The sequence below is a fragment of the Stylophora pistillata genome, chromosome 3 (genome assembly GCF_964205215.1).
Source record: "Stylophora pistillata chromosome 3, jaStyPist1.2, whole genome shotgun sequence".
In the NCBI taxonomy this organism is placed as follows: Eukaryota; Metazoa; Cnidaria; class Anthozoa; order Scleractinia; family Pocilloporidae; genus Stylophora; species Stylophora pistillata.
Genome location: NC_142521.1, coordinates 13,653,356 through 13,667,300, shown reverse-complemented (window position 1 = coordinate 13,667,300; position 13,945 = coordinate 13,653,356). Strand labels below are relative to the sequence as shown.

Sequence of the window (13,945 nt, the reverse complement as noted above, 5' to 3'; positions counted from 1 at the left end):
CTTACGTTCATTCTCCCCTCTAGCTGTTACCAGGAGAAGTGATTGTAGTACACAGCGGTTAAAATGAAATCGGTTTTATTCGCGTACCTAAGAGATTTAACTAGATAATTAAACACATGCTGTATATATGCAGGTCTAGAGGGTATTACATCACACATCACGCATCACATTACATCGCACATATTACATGCTCGTTGGCATCCTATACACTACATTCCCTCCTTTCCTAAATGTTCAACATACAAATCGAAGCCTTTAAATTAAACCAGTCGTTCGATAAAAGGACGAGAAGTTGAAGATATTCAGTTCATATCATATTCATTTCATATTCAGTTTATATGGCTTTATAACGATCGGGCGGTCTTACAGTCCGGGTCGACCTCCGAACAGGCCTTCCCACTCCGGTGTTTTCATTGTCTGGGAAATGCCTGGGTTGTTCTTGAGAATCTTCAGACGTTCCAGGAATCTCTTTTGGTATCGGTACGACTGTCGTCTCTGAAATTTTGCTTGCCCCTGGGTCATCCACTCGTACTGCAGAACCTGCCTGTACCACATGGTCTTCGTTGCCACTGGATAAATCTCCGTGGTCGTTATACTTCTTTACAAACACAGTGTTTCTTTTCAGTTCAATGCCAGTCTCGTTCCTAAGCGTTACCTCTGACCCCGTCTTATGAACGACCTTAAAGGGATCAGGTTTAAAGTTGGTAGACAGCTCGTTGGTTTTCTCTGCTTTCACAAGAACCGTGTCGCCAACACTTATGCTTTTGGGCGGGGCACCCCTCTTAAGGTCAGCGTAAGCTTTTCCCTTTAATTTACTTGACCAATCTCGCTCTCGCACTTCCTCGCCTGGCACACCAACTGTTTCTCTCTTTAGCTATGGCAGCTTGGATCTCTTTTCGCGACCAAACATCATATAACAGGGTGTAGTCCCTGTCGTCGGTTGCGGAGTGGATCTGTACGCCGTCAACCATACTAGCAACTCAGTTCTCCAGTTCCTTCCTTCCAAATGTGCGATCTGTATGCATTTCAGTAACGTGCAATTCTGGCGTTCCACCTCTCCATTGGCTTGTGGCCACAATGGAGTCGTTTTCCGGTGTTCGATACCATTCGTACGTAAAAAGGCTTCAAACTCTTCAGACACGAATTGGGGGCCATTATCTGTCTTAAGCGAGATTGAAAAACCGAATCTTGCAAACATGGGTGCAAGTGTTCCGATGACCTTGGATCTTGTCGTAGACTTCATTATAGCAACCTCTGGGAATCCACTATAGTAATCGACCACCACCAAAATACTCTCTCCTGTGGGTAGGGGTCTTAGTAGATCTGCTCCACAGTCCTGCCAAGGGGCACTTGGAGGAAAAACGCGAGAGTTGTGGCGTGACGCCTCTAGTGCCAGAGACCCTCGTCTAGGTTAATGACGTCACAAAAAAGGAGTGCCTCGATCCTTTTCTAACTTCCACTTTCAGTTTCAACTGTCTCTCTATGTAGAAATGAATCACCATCGACGCAGGGTAGTTTTCTCTGTTTTCAACCTCTATTACTAACTGGGTACGCCTGTGTGACTTTGCAGGAATACGAGTGAGTACTTTTCAGAATTTACATGTAAGACTTATGCTGATCATCCACCGCTTTCTATCATATTCTGCTACGCCAACAAATCTTCAAGCTTGAGTAAACTAAGTTCGCTTAGCCGGCTACCACTCCTGAGATTATTAAGCAAATGACAGCACCATACCACAGCTCTGAAACGCTTCTTACGATGGTTTCTGTTTAAAATTCGCTATGACAGCTACACGTTTGACTACTCGTAATTGACGCTTTGGCTGTTAGTATCAGAAATGGTAGGAACAAAACTATAGGCTTCAGTACTCTTATGATGACCGACTTATTATCAAAACGAGTTCTTCATGGCGCGAGTTCGTGTCGCCTGTTCCAATGTACATCGTTAAAAGCAAGATTTGCAGGGAGAGAAGTTTCTACCGCGTCAAAGACAAAGCATACTTTCGCTTTTACTACTGAGTGATAATTTGTCAATCTGAATGAGCAGCCGTCGTCAGCTCATTGCTGTCTTAGTAGTGGTGTTCTGAAATCCAATCATTTCGCTATCTTGTCGGGGAGACGAAATTATTTAGCGTATTGGTGTCATATCCAAGAAACTGTTGATCTTCAACACCTTCAAAGAGCTCTAAAAATTCTGACTGAGCTTCTTCTAATGTTGTAGCACATGTGAACAGTAAATCATTATAATTACAACTGAAATAGTAAAAGTATTTTGAGTTCTCAAAGCGGGACGGGAAACATTTGAGGCTGAAAATTGGACTTCCTTTACCTTCGATTTCAGGAAAATTAAACATGAATTGCTGGTATATTACCGCATGTTTTCAAGTAAACGTAACAAAGCAACTGAGCTGAGAGCAATATGTTTCTCAACCACTCCGCTTACCGAATTCGTTTAACAGCAAACAAGAACTGAGAAAGCAAAGCTTTTAAAGGAGTATGTAACGATTAACGATAGCTGTTCATGTGGAGTATTTCTTACAGAAAGGTGGTGACCTCACCACCTTAAGAATGAATACCGTTCTTTGACGATGTCGAAAAGTACACCAGTTGACGAAGCTGCTTTTTTTAATAAGTATATTTTCCGGCGTTGCTTACACCACGCTCGACTGAAGAAGCGGCGAACGAACTCATGCGTGAGTTTCATCGTAATATCAGAACATAACAACCTGCGTGGCAACAGTTTGAAAGAAGGGTTTTTTTCCTTCATTTCAATTCGACATTGGTGGATCGTTTCTCTTTTCATTTGTAAAGGGTGGACTGATTACAATAGGCAAATGTATATTATTCATCAAGGGTAAGACTGAATGAATCGTTGTTACAAACAAAGTTTCCTGAAGTGCAAATTTCCTTCTTTGTGCCAAAATGCAGCGAACAGGACAAAATAGCTGCGCTCAGCCACAACATCAAAATTGTTCAAGCAACAAGGCGGCCTGGGTACGACGAACTTGAATGGCTGAGCTTTCCACCAGATCAGCTCCAAATTGATGTCATTGTCGGCCATGGGGTGAAACTTGGGCGCCAAGCTCAATTCATTAGGAATTCTCACAAATGCAAGTGGATTCAAGTTGTCCACACTGATCCAGAAGAACTTGGAATGTTCAAAACCTATCAAAATCCCATTTCCACAGGCGAGAAAAAGCACAAAACAGAAGTAGAACTCTGTGAGATGGCAGACTTTGTTATAGGAGTTGGACCCAAGTTGTGCGAGGCGTTTCGTAGATACCTCCGTTATTGCAAGAAAGATGAAAATATTCTCGAAATCACTCCTGGCGTTTTTGATGAATTTTTGAATATTGAACACGTCGATAAAGATATGAAGCGATGTGGCATTCTAGTGTTTGGCCGTGGAGATGCTGAAGACTTTGAGTTGAAAGGTTTCGACATTGCAGGCAAAGCTGTTGCTGAGGTTGAAGAAGCTCGTCTTACTTTCGTCGGTGCTCCAAAAGGAAAGCACGAAGATATAGCAGAACGTTTTCTCAAATGCGGTGTGCCCGCTGATCGGCTGACTATAAGAAGCTTTCTGGAAAATCGAGAGAGTTTGAAACACTTGTTCTGCGAAATGGATCTAGTGCTCATGCCATCAAGGACTGAGGGATTTGGCTTAACTGGTCTGGAGGCTTTATCAGCTGGTCTCCCTGTGCTTGTCAGCAAGAACTCAGGGTTTGGAGAAGCCCTAAGTAAAGTACCATTTGGTGAATCATGTGTGATTGACTCAGAAGATTCTAAGGTGTGGGCTGACGAGATTAAGAAAGTCTGGAGAAAAAACAGGAAGAAGCGACTACAGGAAGTAGAATTACTCCGTTCCTCGTACGGCAAGATGTTCAGCTGGGCCACACAAAGTAAAGTCTTTGTCAACAAGATTATCGACATTTTTCAAGGTATGGATTACGGAGATAACAGTTAACTATCTTCCCCGAGTTGTTAAAGATATCAGCAAACGCTTTTTCCCTTTTTTTACCTAGAGGGGGCTAACTCGATAACTCGTGGTTTTCTCAGAGTCTCCATGACGAACTATAGAACACTGTTACCTTTAAATTTTTACATATGTATCCTTTCCTGGTTGTAACTAAAACTTGAGTGCTGAATAAAGTATAGTTGAAAGTTAAAGTTGAAGTTGAAAGTTGAAGTCGTGTAGTTATGACGGTAGATCAGGTGATTCTCTGAATACAAAAATAGTGGCGAGTGCCTGGTGGTTCTGATTATAAGTGAACGCAAAGACCGATTGGAATCGCTGAGTCAGTCTTAAACTGAACGAAAAAAAGTTGCAGTTGAACATGTGATCATTCAAATTGTTGTTTAGGGGGTTGAGGTAAAACTACAAAAGCAAACCTTTACTGCTGCTGTCTAGAGGATGATTCCAAGGGAGAGAGAGTAGATTTTTAAATTCTTATTTAAGTATGAGAGAACCTGTCAATATTCTGCTATCAAGATGATTTCATGGTAATTAGTTTCTTGAAAAACTAGTACAGATGTCTAGAACCATGACTCGAGTGCTAATATGTATGTTCCAACCCCCACAGATAAACTGCCATAAGAGAAGGCAGGTTTTGATTTAAGTAACTTAACCAAAATCATTGAATTAAACCATGCAATAAGTATTTTTTTTTCTGTTTAGCAGATGCTTCTGTTTGTGAGGTGAGCGCAGCCCAACGTCAGCACCAATCATCAAGTTTATCTCTTTCCCAGGTTGCGCAAAAGGATGGTGATCAGCGGGCAGGTATTACACAGCTCTGCAGCATAGATTCCTCTTTAAGCATGATAGATGTACCATGTATGACTTCAAAGTTGAAAACATTTTCTGAAACTAGCGTCAGAGTAGAACACGCAATGAAATATTCAGAGCCTAGTACACCATAAAACTCAATTCCAAACGCCATGAGCATGAAAACAATATTTCGGAAGATCATTAAATATTGTTCGTTTAAGAGGTTGCCTTGCTGTGAAAAGTGTTGTATTCGATAATTTCTCTTAAATTCAGACATGACGAAAATATTCTTAAAAGAAGAATTATGGCAAAGTACAGGTAGAGGGTTGTCACGTCTTTTTTTTTTTCCAGCAACGAGCATCATTCCTGATCAGCAACGGTTGAATCCTAAACAACGAACACACAAGGAAATTGAACGTTTGGACCTGAAGAAAATTGCTGCGGCCAAAGGATTTATCATTTGTGACAATCCAGCATCTGGAAACTGTATGTTCCATGCATTGTCACAACAACTGAAACGTGTGAAAGGAATCAACATCTCACACGAAAAAATACGGAAGAAGTCAGTTCGGTTCCTCAAAAATTTCCCCAACCTGGTAAGATCTAGCTTACTCAGATGGTGATCATAGGTACTTAATTGAAATGACCGCGTCATTTAAACTTACTCGCAAACTTCGGCAAGATATTAATGGCAATCTTTTGAGATGAAAAGAACACTAATACATGGTTTATTATGAACCACGTTTCGAAACTCTTGTCATTTTTCTTTCGGCTTTTTTATTACTATGATGACTACCAATGAATACATTAAGATCCACTGACTGATAGCTACTTTAAGTCCACTCGTTTGATATGCATATTTTTCTCTCATAAAGCCTGATGGAACAAAGCTGTTCAAGTTTGTCCATGGATATCCATCATGGTCCGATTATCTGAGAAGCTTGGAAAAAGATGGCACTTGGGGTGATCACGTGATTCTTCATGCAGCAGCAAACGTCCTCAACACTCGAATTCGTGTGATCAGCAGTCTTGGCAGTGACGTCATGATCAGTCCGAATCATCCGGGTGTTAACAATACTAATCCACTTGTGGTTGGTCACATTCATGAGATGCACTATGTAAGCCTTCAACCCAAGCAAGGTACGGGATAAAAATACTTTTGGCAGATCATCTACAGGTGTCTCTTGTCTCCAAATTTACTCTTCTTCTCTCTCTCTACGCTGTTGATTTTTCCACTGGTTTAATTTACTAACCTGACACGATGGAAATGCAAATGCAACCTGACCAAAATTTTTATATTTAAACGATGAACATGTTACACCTGTCATCGAGGGGATCAACCTCACCAGCGTAGCTCATCGGTCCCCTTTATAGGAGTTTAAAATACTGTAATCTTCTTCTTACAAGCCTTGGAATTATAGAACTTCGTAAGGGATTTTAGGAGGGCTTATACACGGAGGGACTAATATCCGGATGGGGCTTTTATAACCGGAATAAAAAAGCACTTCGAGACGAACTATAGTACTGCTTATCAAAACTGAAAACGTCACAAAGAATCGAGTTCATGTCAATACATTTGGAACCGAATTGAAAATAACAACACCAAGAAAGCTGGAACATAACAAAACAGAAGGTTAGACCTCCTCTTGAAGTCCATCTTTGCTGGCCTATGATTAAACTCTTTATGTCTATCTCACAATAGAGTCCCCATCTCACAAACCAAGATAGATGGGCTGGGTTTGTTTGAAGCAAATTAACGAAATCATCGAATTAAAATAGAATGTAATTTTATAACTTTTTTATTGAGCAGATGCTTCTGTTTGTGAGCTAAGAGCAGCCCAGCATCAACAGCAACCATCGGGTGTCTCTCTCTCCAAGCTTGCGCAAGAGGTGAAGCCCACAGGTTTTGATCAGCACGCAGGTATTACATAGCTCAACAGTATATGTTCCTCTTCTAACGTCATAATAAATTTACAATGTATAGCTTTCAAAGTTAAAAAGGCCTCCTTAAACTACTGTAAGAGTGGAAAACGTGAAATAATAGCTAAATATACCAGTAGAGCACGCATTGCATAGCCAAGTATAGCCAAAAACTAAATTGCAAAGATATGCCATGAACGTGATAGCGATATTTCAAAAAGATCAAAAAATTTCATTAATTTAAGATCGAGGTTGGCTTATTGTGACAGGTGAAGCAATCAAGAGTTTCTTTGAAATTTTGACATAGCCAAAACATTGCGAAGAAACCAATTAAAGTAAAGCTCAGGTAGAAGACTGTCATATCGGTTTTAATATCAAAGGCTTCTCCTTTTTCTTCCAGTGAAGAGAATCATCCATGATCTGCAACAATTGAATTCAAGGCAACAAACGCGCGAGGAAAGTGAACTATCACGGGATTTGCAGAAGAATATTGTAGATAAAGGATTTGTCATTTGTGACAATTCAGCATCTGGAAACTGTATATTCTTTGCATTGTCGCAACAACTGCAAAGCGTGAGAGAAATCAACATCTCACACAAGGAAATACGGAGGGACTTAGTTCAGTTCCTCGAAAACTTTCCTAAACTGGTAAGACCCCTGATCCTTGGTACTTAACTCAATGAGAATGTTTGAATGATTTGAGTTTACTGGCAACTTCGGCACGATATCACAGGAAATGTTTGTCAAATGAAAAGAACGCTCAAGGTTTACTTTAAATCATATTGCAAAACTCCTGTCTTTTTCTTTTCACCCAAATGGTATACTGTCCACACCTCTTAAAATATTCAGTGACCGATGGCCATTTTTAGTGGGGGAGCAGGATGGCGAAGTGGCGAAAGCACTCGCCTCCCACCACTGTGGCCTGGGTTCGATTCCCGGACCTGGCGTTTATCACATGTGGGTTTAGTTTATTGTTGGTTCTCGTCCTTGCTCCAAAGGTTTTTCTCCGGGTCCGAGGGTTTTCCACCCAGCGGAATGTCCATTGCTAAATTATTTATTATTTCTTTATTTATTTATTTATTTATTTATTTATTATTTAGTACATTCTATTAATCTTCCAATTTTCCCCTTATCAAAGCCTGATGAAACAGAGCTGTTCAACTTTGTCCACGGATATCCATCATGGTCTGATTACCTGAGAAGCATGGAGAAAGATGGCACCTTGGGCGATCACGTGATCCTGTACGCCGCAGCAAATTTCTATAAGACCTGTATTCGTGTGATCAGCAGTCTTGGCTATGACTTTATGATTACTCCGAATTATCCCAGTGTTATCAAACCATATCCACTTGTGGCTGGTCACATTCACGAGGAGCACTTTGTAAGCCTTCGACTCAAACAAGGTATAGGATAAAATACTTTCAGCTGATGCTCTACAGGTGTTTCTAGCCTCAAAAATCACTCGATCTCTCTTTCCACTCCCTTGATTTTCCCGCTTTAAAACATACTAACCGACATACTAGCGAGAAGTCATAAAAATCATTGAAGGTACCAAATTGACTGCTGAGTTCATAAGTCTCCACTATAAGAGCTATATATAAAGCAGGTTAAAGACAAAGCCCCGTCAGTATAGGGACAGGGAAGAAATAAGAAATCTTAATTATCAGGGAAATATTTAATTTTTTGAAGGGGCCATAAAGTCATGCTTTCAACCCTACAGTTGAAAAGTGCGAATATATATTTTAACAAGATTAAAAATGCTTAAAAAAAATTCTCAGTTTTGGAGTTAGATAGATATCTTTTTTATTAGTTATCTAATGTATTCATTGCAACTCTGATATACCAGAATTGTAGGTGTTAAGCTCTAAGGAGTCGACGAACAGATAAAAAAATTCAATTTTATGTTTAAAACTATTTCTATTGGCTCCACACACTTTTGGGAATTTTTACCAAAGGCAAGGTGTTTGTAACAGCAGCCATGCCTTTGACAAGCAGACCTTATTGGTACCAAAATGAAACGAGGATTTGTTTTAACGAATTAAAACTCAAAGGCGTAACATTCCTCACATGATAATTCGTTTCCACAGATATTGTAGAGACAATTGAAAGGGTTCGTGAGCTGTACAAAATACGTGAAGGACGACTCCTACCAGTCCCTTGGTGTAAGCATTTCAGTTTTAGTCTGAACGACATTTTCACCAGGCTCAGAATTGTAGCTAAAGATAAAACTAGAGGAGAAATGAAGGACGATATTACTGACATGACTGCTATCTTTAAAACCCATGGAAATTGCGAAAAGCCACGGACTGTTTTGATCGAAGGGGACCCAGGTATGGGAAAAACAACCTACTGTCAGAAGCTGGCCTACGACTGGGCAACTTCACGAGAACACTGGGACAACTCCTTCCCGATGATTTCTTTACTTTTACTGCTGAGGTGCTATGATATCAAATCCAACCTTTGGGAGGCTATTGATGAACAACTTCTTCCTGACGACATGGATGAAGAATGTAAAGAAAGTTTTTTCAAGTTCATTCGTGGTAATCAGTCCTGGATTTTGTTCGTTCTAGATGGTTTAGACGAAGCTGACCATGGTAAAATAGACATGTTTATCAATCTCGCTCAAAGTAAAAAACTCCCTAAATGCCTTTTTGTTTTCACATCTCGCCATGAATCTGGGATGAAAATGAGGAGCCACTGTAATAATCTGTGGGAGATTGTAGGATTCACAGAAGAAGACGCAGAACATTTTATTCACAAGTACTTTAAAAACATGGAACATTTAGCTAAAAGACTTCTTGGAGAGATTTGGAGAAGATCAGATTTATTCCAGCTGATATCAAATCCTCTTAACACTGCATTACTGTGCATTCTTTGTGAGGACTTTAAAGAAGCTTTTCCAGAGAGCAGAACCCAATTATACATTGAAATCGTACGGTGTGTCTTGAGAAGATATGAAGAAAAGAACGGATTTTCCAGCGACAACGAAGACATAATTGAAGTTTACGAGGATGAACTCAGAAGCTTGGGACGTTTAGCGTTACAATCTCTTCTTAAGGGTGAGCTATATATCGAAGAAAGCAACAGAAATGGTGACGATTTCAAGGTTGTAGAAAAGTTTGGATTTCTGTCAGTCCAGTCTGGAGGTAGTAAGAGAAAGCCTTGTTTTCGTTACGGCTTTTTGCACAAGAGCTTTCAAGAATTCTTCGCCGGTTTTCATCTTGCTTTTAAGAATCTTAGGGAAGAAGATGAGTCAGAAATCACAAACACAGATCAAAGATTTCAGGGGGAACTGCGGCAAGTGTTTTTGTACATGTGTGGAGTTGTTGTTGTTCAATGCGAGGAAAGTGCTAAGCGTCTTTTACGAAATGTTACTGATCATGTAAATGTGCTAGGTGCGAATTCGAAATTTGAAGAAGTTAAGGGAAACATAGAATTAGCATTTTCTTTAATAGAGGAATGTGTCAAAAGTAAGAAAAGCCTTCGGTCCCAGTTACTTCATGTGTTTGGGGCTCACCTGCAACTTAAGGCCTGTACCTCAAAAATGATTCCGCCGCAATTAGGCTTTTTCTTGGAAAGTCTTTCATCCAATACCTTTTTGAATGAATTGAAATTAAGTCCATCCACACATATACTTGGTGAGGAAGACGTTGCTCTTATCTCTCGGGCCCTTTCAGTGAATACTACATTGACCAAGTTAGTCTTACATCGTAATAATATTGGCGAGTCTGGTGCTGCTTCTCTCTCTCAGGCCCTTACAGTCAATACAACATTAAGCCAGTTGGACTTACTTTGGAATAATATTGGTAATTCTGGTGCTGCTTCTCTCTCTCAGGCCCTTTCAGTCAATACAACATTAAACCAGTTGAACTTAGGTGGGAATAATATTGGCGCTTCTGGTGCTGCTTCTCTCTCTCAGGCTCTTTCAATCAATACAACATTAAGCCAGTTGGACTTAGGTAGCAATAATATTGGTAATTCCGGTGCTGCTTTTCTCTCTCAGGCCCTTACAGTCAATACAACATTAAACCAGTTGGCCTTACGTTGGAATAAAATTGATGATTCTGGTGCTGCTTCTCTCTCTCAGGCTCTTTCAATCAATACAACATTAAGCCAGTTGGACCTACTTGGGAATAATATTGGTAATTCTGGTGCTGCTTCTCTCTCTCAGGCCCTTTCAGTCAATACAACATTAAACCAGTTGAACTTAGGTGGGAATAATATTGGCACTTCTGGTGCTGCTTCTCTCTCTCAGGCTCTTTCAATCAATACAACATTAAGCCAGTTGGACTTAGGTAGCAATAATATTGGTGATTCTGGTGCTGCTTTTCTCTCTCAGGCCCTTACAGTCAATACAACATTAAGCCAGTTGGACTTAGGTTGCAATAATATTGGTGATTCTGGTGCTGCTTCCCTCTCTCAGGCCCTTACAGTCAATACAACATTAAACCAGTTGGCCTTACGTTGGAATAAAATTGGTGATTCTGGTGCTGCTTCTCTCTCTCAGGCTCTTTCAATCAATACAACATTAAGCCAGTTGGACCTACTTTGGAATAATATTGGTAATTCTGGTGCTGCTTCTCTCTCTCAGGCCCTTTCAGTCAATACAACATTAAACCAGTTGGCCTTACGTTGGAATAAAATTGGTGATTCTGGTGCTGCTTCTCTCTATCAGGCTCTTTCAGTCAATACAACATTAAGCCAGTTGGACTTAGGTGGGAATAAAATTGGTGATTCTGGTGCTGCTTCTCTCTCTCAGGCTCTTTCAATCAATACAACATTAAGCCAGTTGGACCTACTTTGGAATAATATTGGTAATTCTGGTGCTGCTTCTCTCTCTCAGGCCCTTTCAGTCAATACAACATTAAACCAGTTGAACTTAGATGGGAATAATATTGGTGATTCTGGTGCTGCTTCCCTCTCTCAGGCCCTTTCAGTCAATACAACATTAAGCCAGTTGGACTTAGAGAGCAATAATATTGGTGATTCTGGTGCTGCTTCTCTCTCTCAGGCTCTTTCAGTCAATACAACATTAAGCCAGTTGGACTTAGGCGGGAATAAAATTGGTGATTCTGGTGCTGCTTCTCTCTCTCTCTTATATCATAATAATATTGGCGATTCTGGTGCTGCTTCTCTCACTTAGGCCCTTTCAGTCAATCAAACTATATTGACCCAGTTGGGCCTAGGTTGGAATAATTTTGGCGATTCTGGGGCTGCTTCTCGCTCTCAGGCCCTTTCAGTCAATACTAAATTGACCCAGTTGAACCTTGATTGGAATAATATTGGCGATTTTGGTGCTGCTTCTCTCTCTCAGGCCCTTACAGTCAATACTTCTTTGACCCAGTTTAACTTATATGGGATTAAAAATTTCATCTCCAATGGCTGCTTCTCTCTCTCCAAGCCCTTTCTGTTAATAATAAATTTACCCATTTTCAGTGGAGTCAAATGAGACTGGTGTTTCCGTTGCGTCGGTTTATTTCTCTCGGGTATTTCCTTTATTGCTTTATCGCGGACCATTTTTAAATTGGATTGGGTATTGATGGAGTGTTTCTGGTGTTGCTTTCTTCGCAGACTCCTCTCAATTTTTGTTTTGTTTTTTCACGAGAGGATATTTGAAAGAGTAAAACGCATCCATTTTAAAATAAGAACATTTCCTAAAGTGTTACCACCGGAAATTAGAATGTAGATATAGGTTTTAAGAAGACTAATTTTTTGTTCTCATGGTCGTTGGATACAAGCATAAGGATAGTCGATTGACCTAAGATATATAAAAAGAGACAAAGACAGAACCAATTTGCAAAAAAATGTCATAGAAAAAAAACAAATACAAATAAGAAAAAAGCCAATAAGCAATGTATCAGCGTTATAACATAACGAACATAGTCTTCAAGCGGATACTTTATCATGTTATAAAGCCTGCATGCAACTAGTTATGTTACATAAGGAATAGAACACATTTTGTCCGGGTTCTATGACGTGATAAAGCCACTTAGGAGGCCTGGAGACAACTGTCGCGGAAAAATGTGTAATATTGATTGAATGAAACTACGCACTGGCAGCCAGACAACTTATAGAGAATTGCCATTGGAAATCATTTCAAACCTGTGGGAAGTATCAGATGTTGTTAAGAAATTTCAAGCGATTCCATATATTTGATTACACCGTTTGCTTGCTCCTATATCCCAATAAAATCAAGTTTGGCTTTTTCCTGTATTTTTTTCCTTTTTCTGCAATATGAGATGTAATCATAACCAGAACAATCTCCTCAAATGTGATTGGTACATTATGAATAAAGGCTGTTTGGGGCTGCGTCAGTGGGGGTAACGAAATAATTTGAATATATCAACAAAGTTGAAATGGTAAATTGGCCACTGTTACGATTATAAAAGCTGACGTTTCGAGCGTTAGCCCTTCGTTTCGCCCCGACGAAGGGCTAACTCTCGAAACGTCAGCTTTTATAATCGTAACGGCGGCCAATTTACCATTTCAACTTTGTTGATATATTCAAATGATTGGTACATTAGTTGCTTTATTTTTCATTCATTTAATTTATCCTGTATAGCTGTAATCGGACAGTTGACTGTTATCAGACTCCTGTGATCGGACAGTTAAAGCAGCCAAGCATACTAAGGTCACTCAGATGAATCCACCAATCAGGGACGGATCCAATAAATTTTGATTGGGGGGTCCAAACTTTGGTTCAGAACGGACTGTTGGACTCTTTTGAGGCAGATTACTTCTCCCCCACACCCCCCACACCCCCTCCCACCAGTCGCGGTTGCACGTTATAATTCCTTGGTCGCTTACCGTTTACTTGGATTCATTAAAAAGATCAGCTAGCTAAAAAGTGATATACGATCCTGTCGATGTAAGAATTTCAATTTCAAAGTTGTAAGCCTCAGGTCTGTTAGGGGGGGTCTGGACCCCCGGACTCTCTCCCTGGATCCGCCACTGCTAATCACAGAATTGATCAAAATCGCCATAGTAACAACCACTGACTCTAAAAAATGAGGAACTTCCAAAATGGAGGGATATTTTACTTAAGACTTTGTTTCTATCAGAGACATTTTTCCTTAATATATACATTTTTTTTAGAAATTGTAGTTGACTGTCGTGATTAATTAGTAACAGGGTTTCGTGTTGTCCAGTTCGGTCTGTAATTATTCTCGCCATTAACGAATCCGGAGACTCCCTCTTTGCGGTCGTCCGATTTTGTTATTCACTCCTATGATTAAAGACCAAATTCAACTCCACTCAGTC

At 40.1% G+C, this 13,945-nt stretch overlaps 1 protein-coding gene across 1 annotated transcript; it reads left to right on the top strand.

The window, feature by feature from the left end:
• Positions 1 to 1,584: 1,584 nt before the first annotated feature.
• Positions 1,585 to 12,898, top strand: LOC148734608 (uncharacterized). Its single transcript, XM_088755358.1, has 8 exons — positions 1,585 to 3,938; positions 4,676 to 4,777; positions 5,117 to 5,361; positions 5,641 to 5,905; positions 6,576 to 6,686; positions 7,086 to 7,333; positions 7,824 to 8,088; positions 8,773 to 12,898. The coding sequence occupies exons 1-8, from the start codon at positions 3,155 to 3,157 to the stop codon at positions 11,826 to 11,828; spliced, it is 5,076 nt and encodes a 1,691-aa protein (XP_088611484.1). The 5' UTR covers positions 1,585 to 3,154; the 3' UTR covers positions 11,829 to 12,898.
• Positions 12,899 to 13,945: the final 1,047 nt, after the last annotated feature.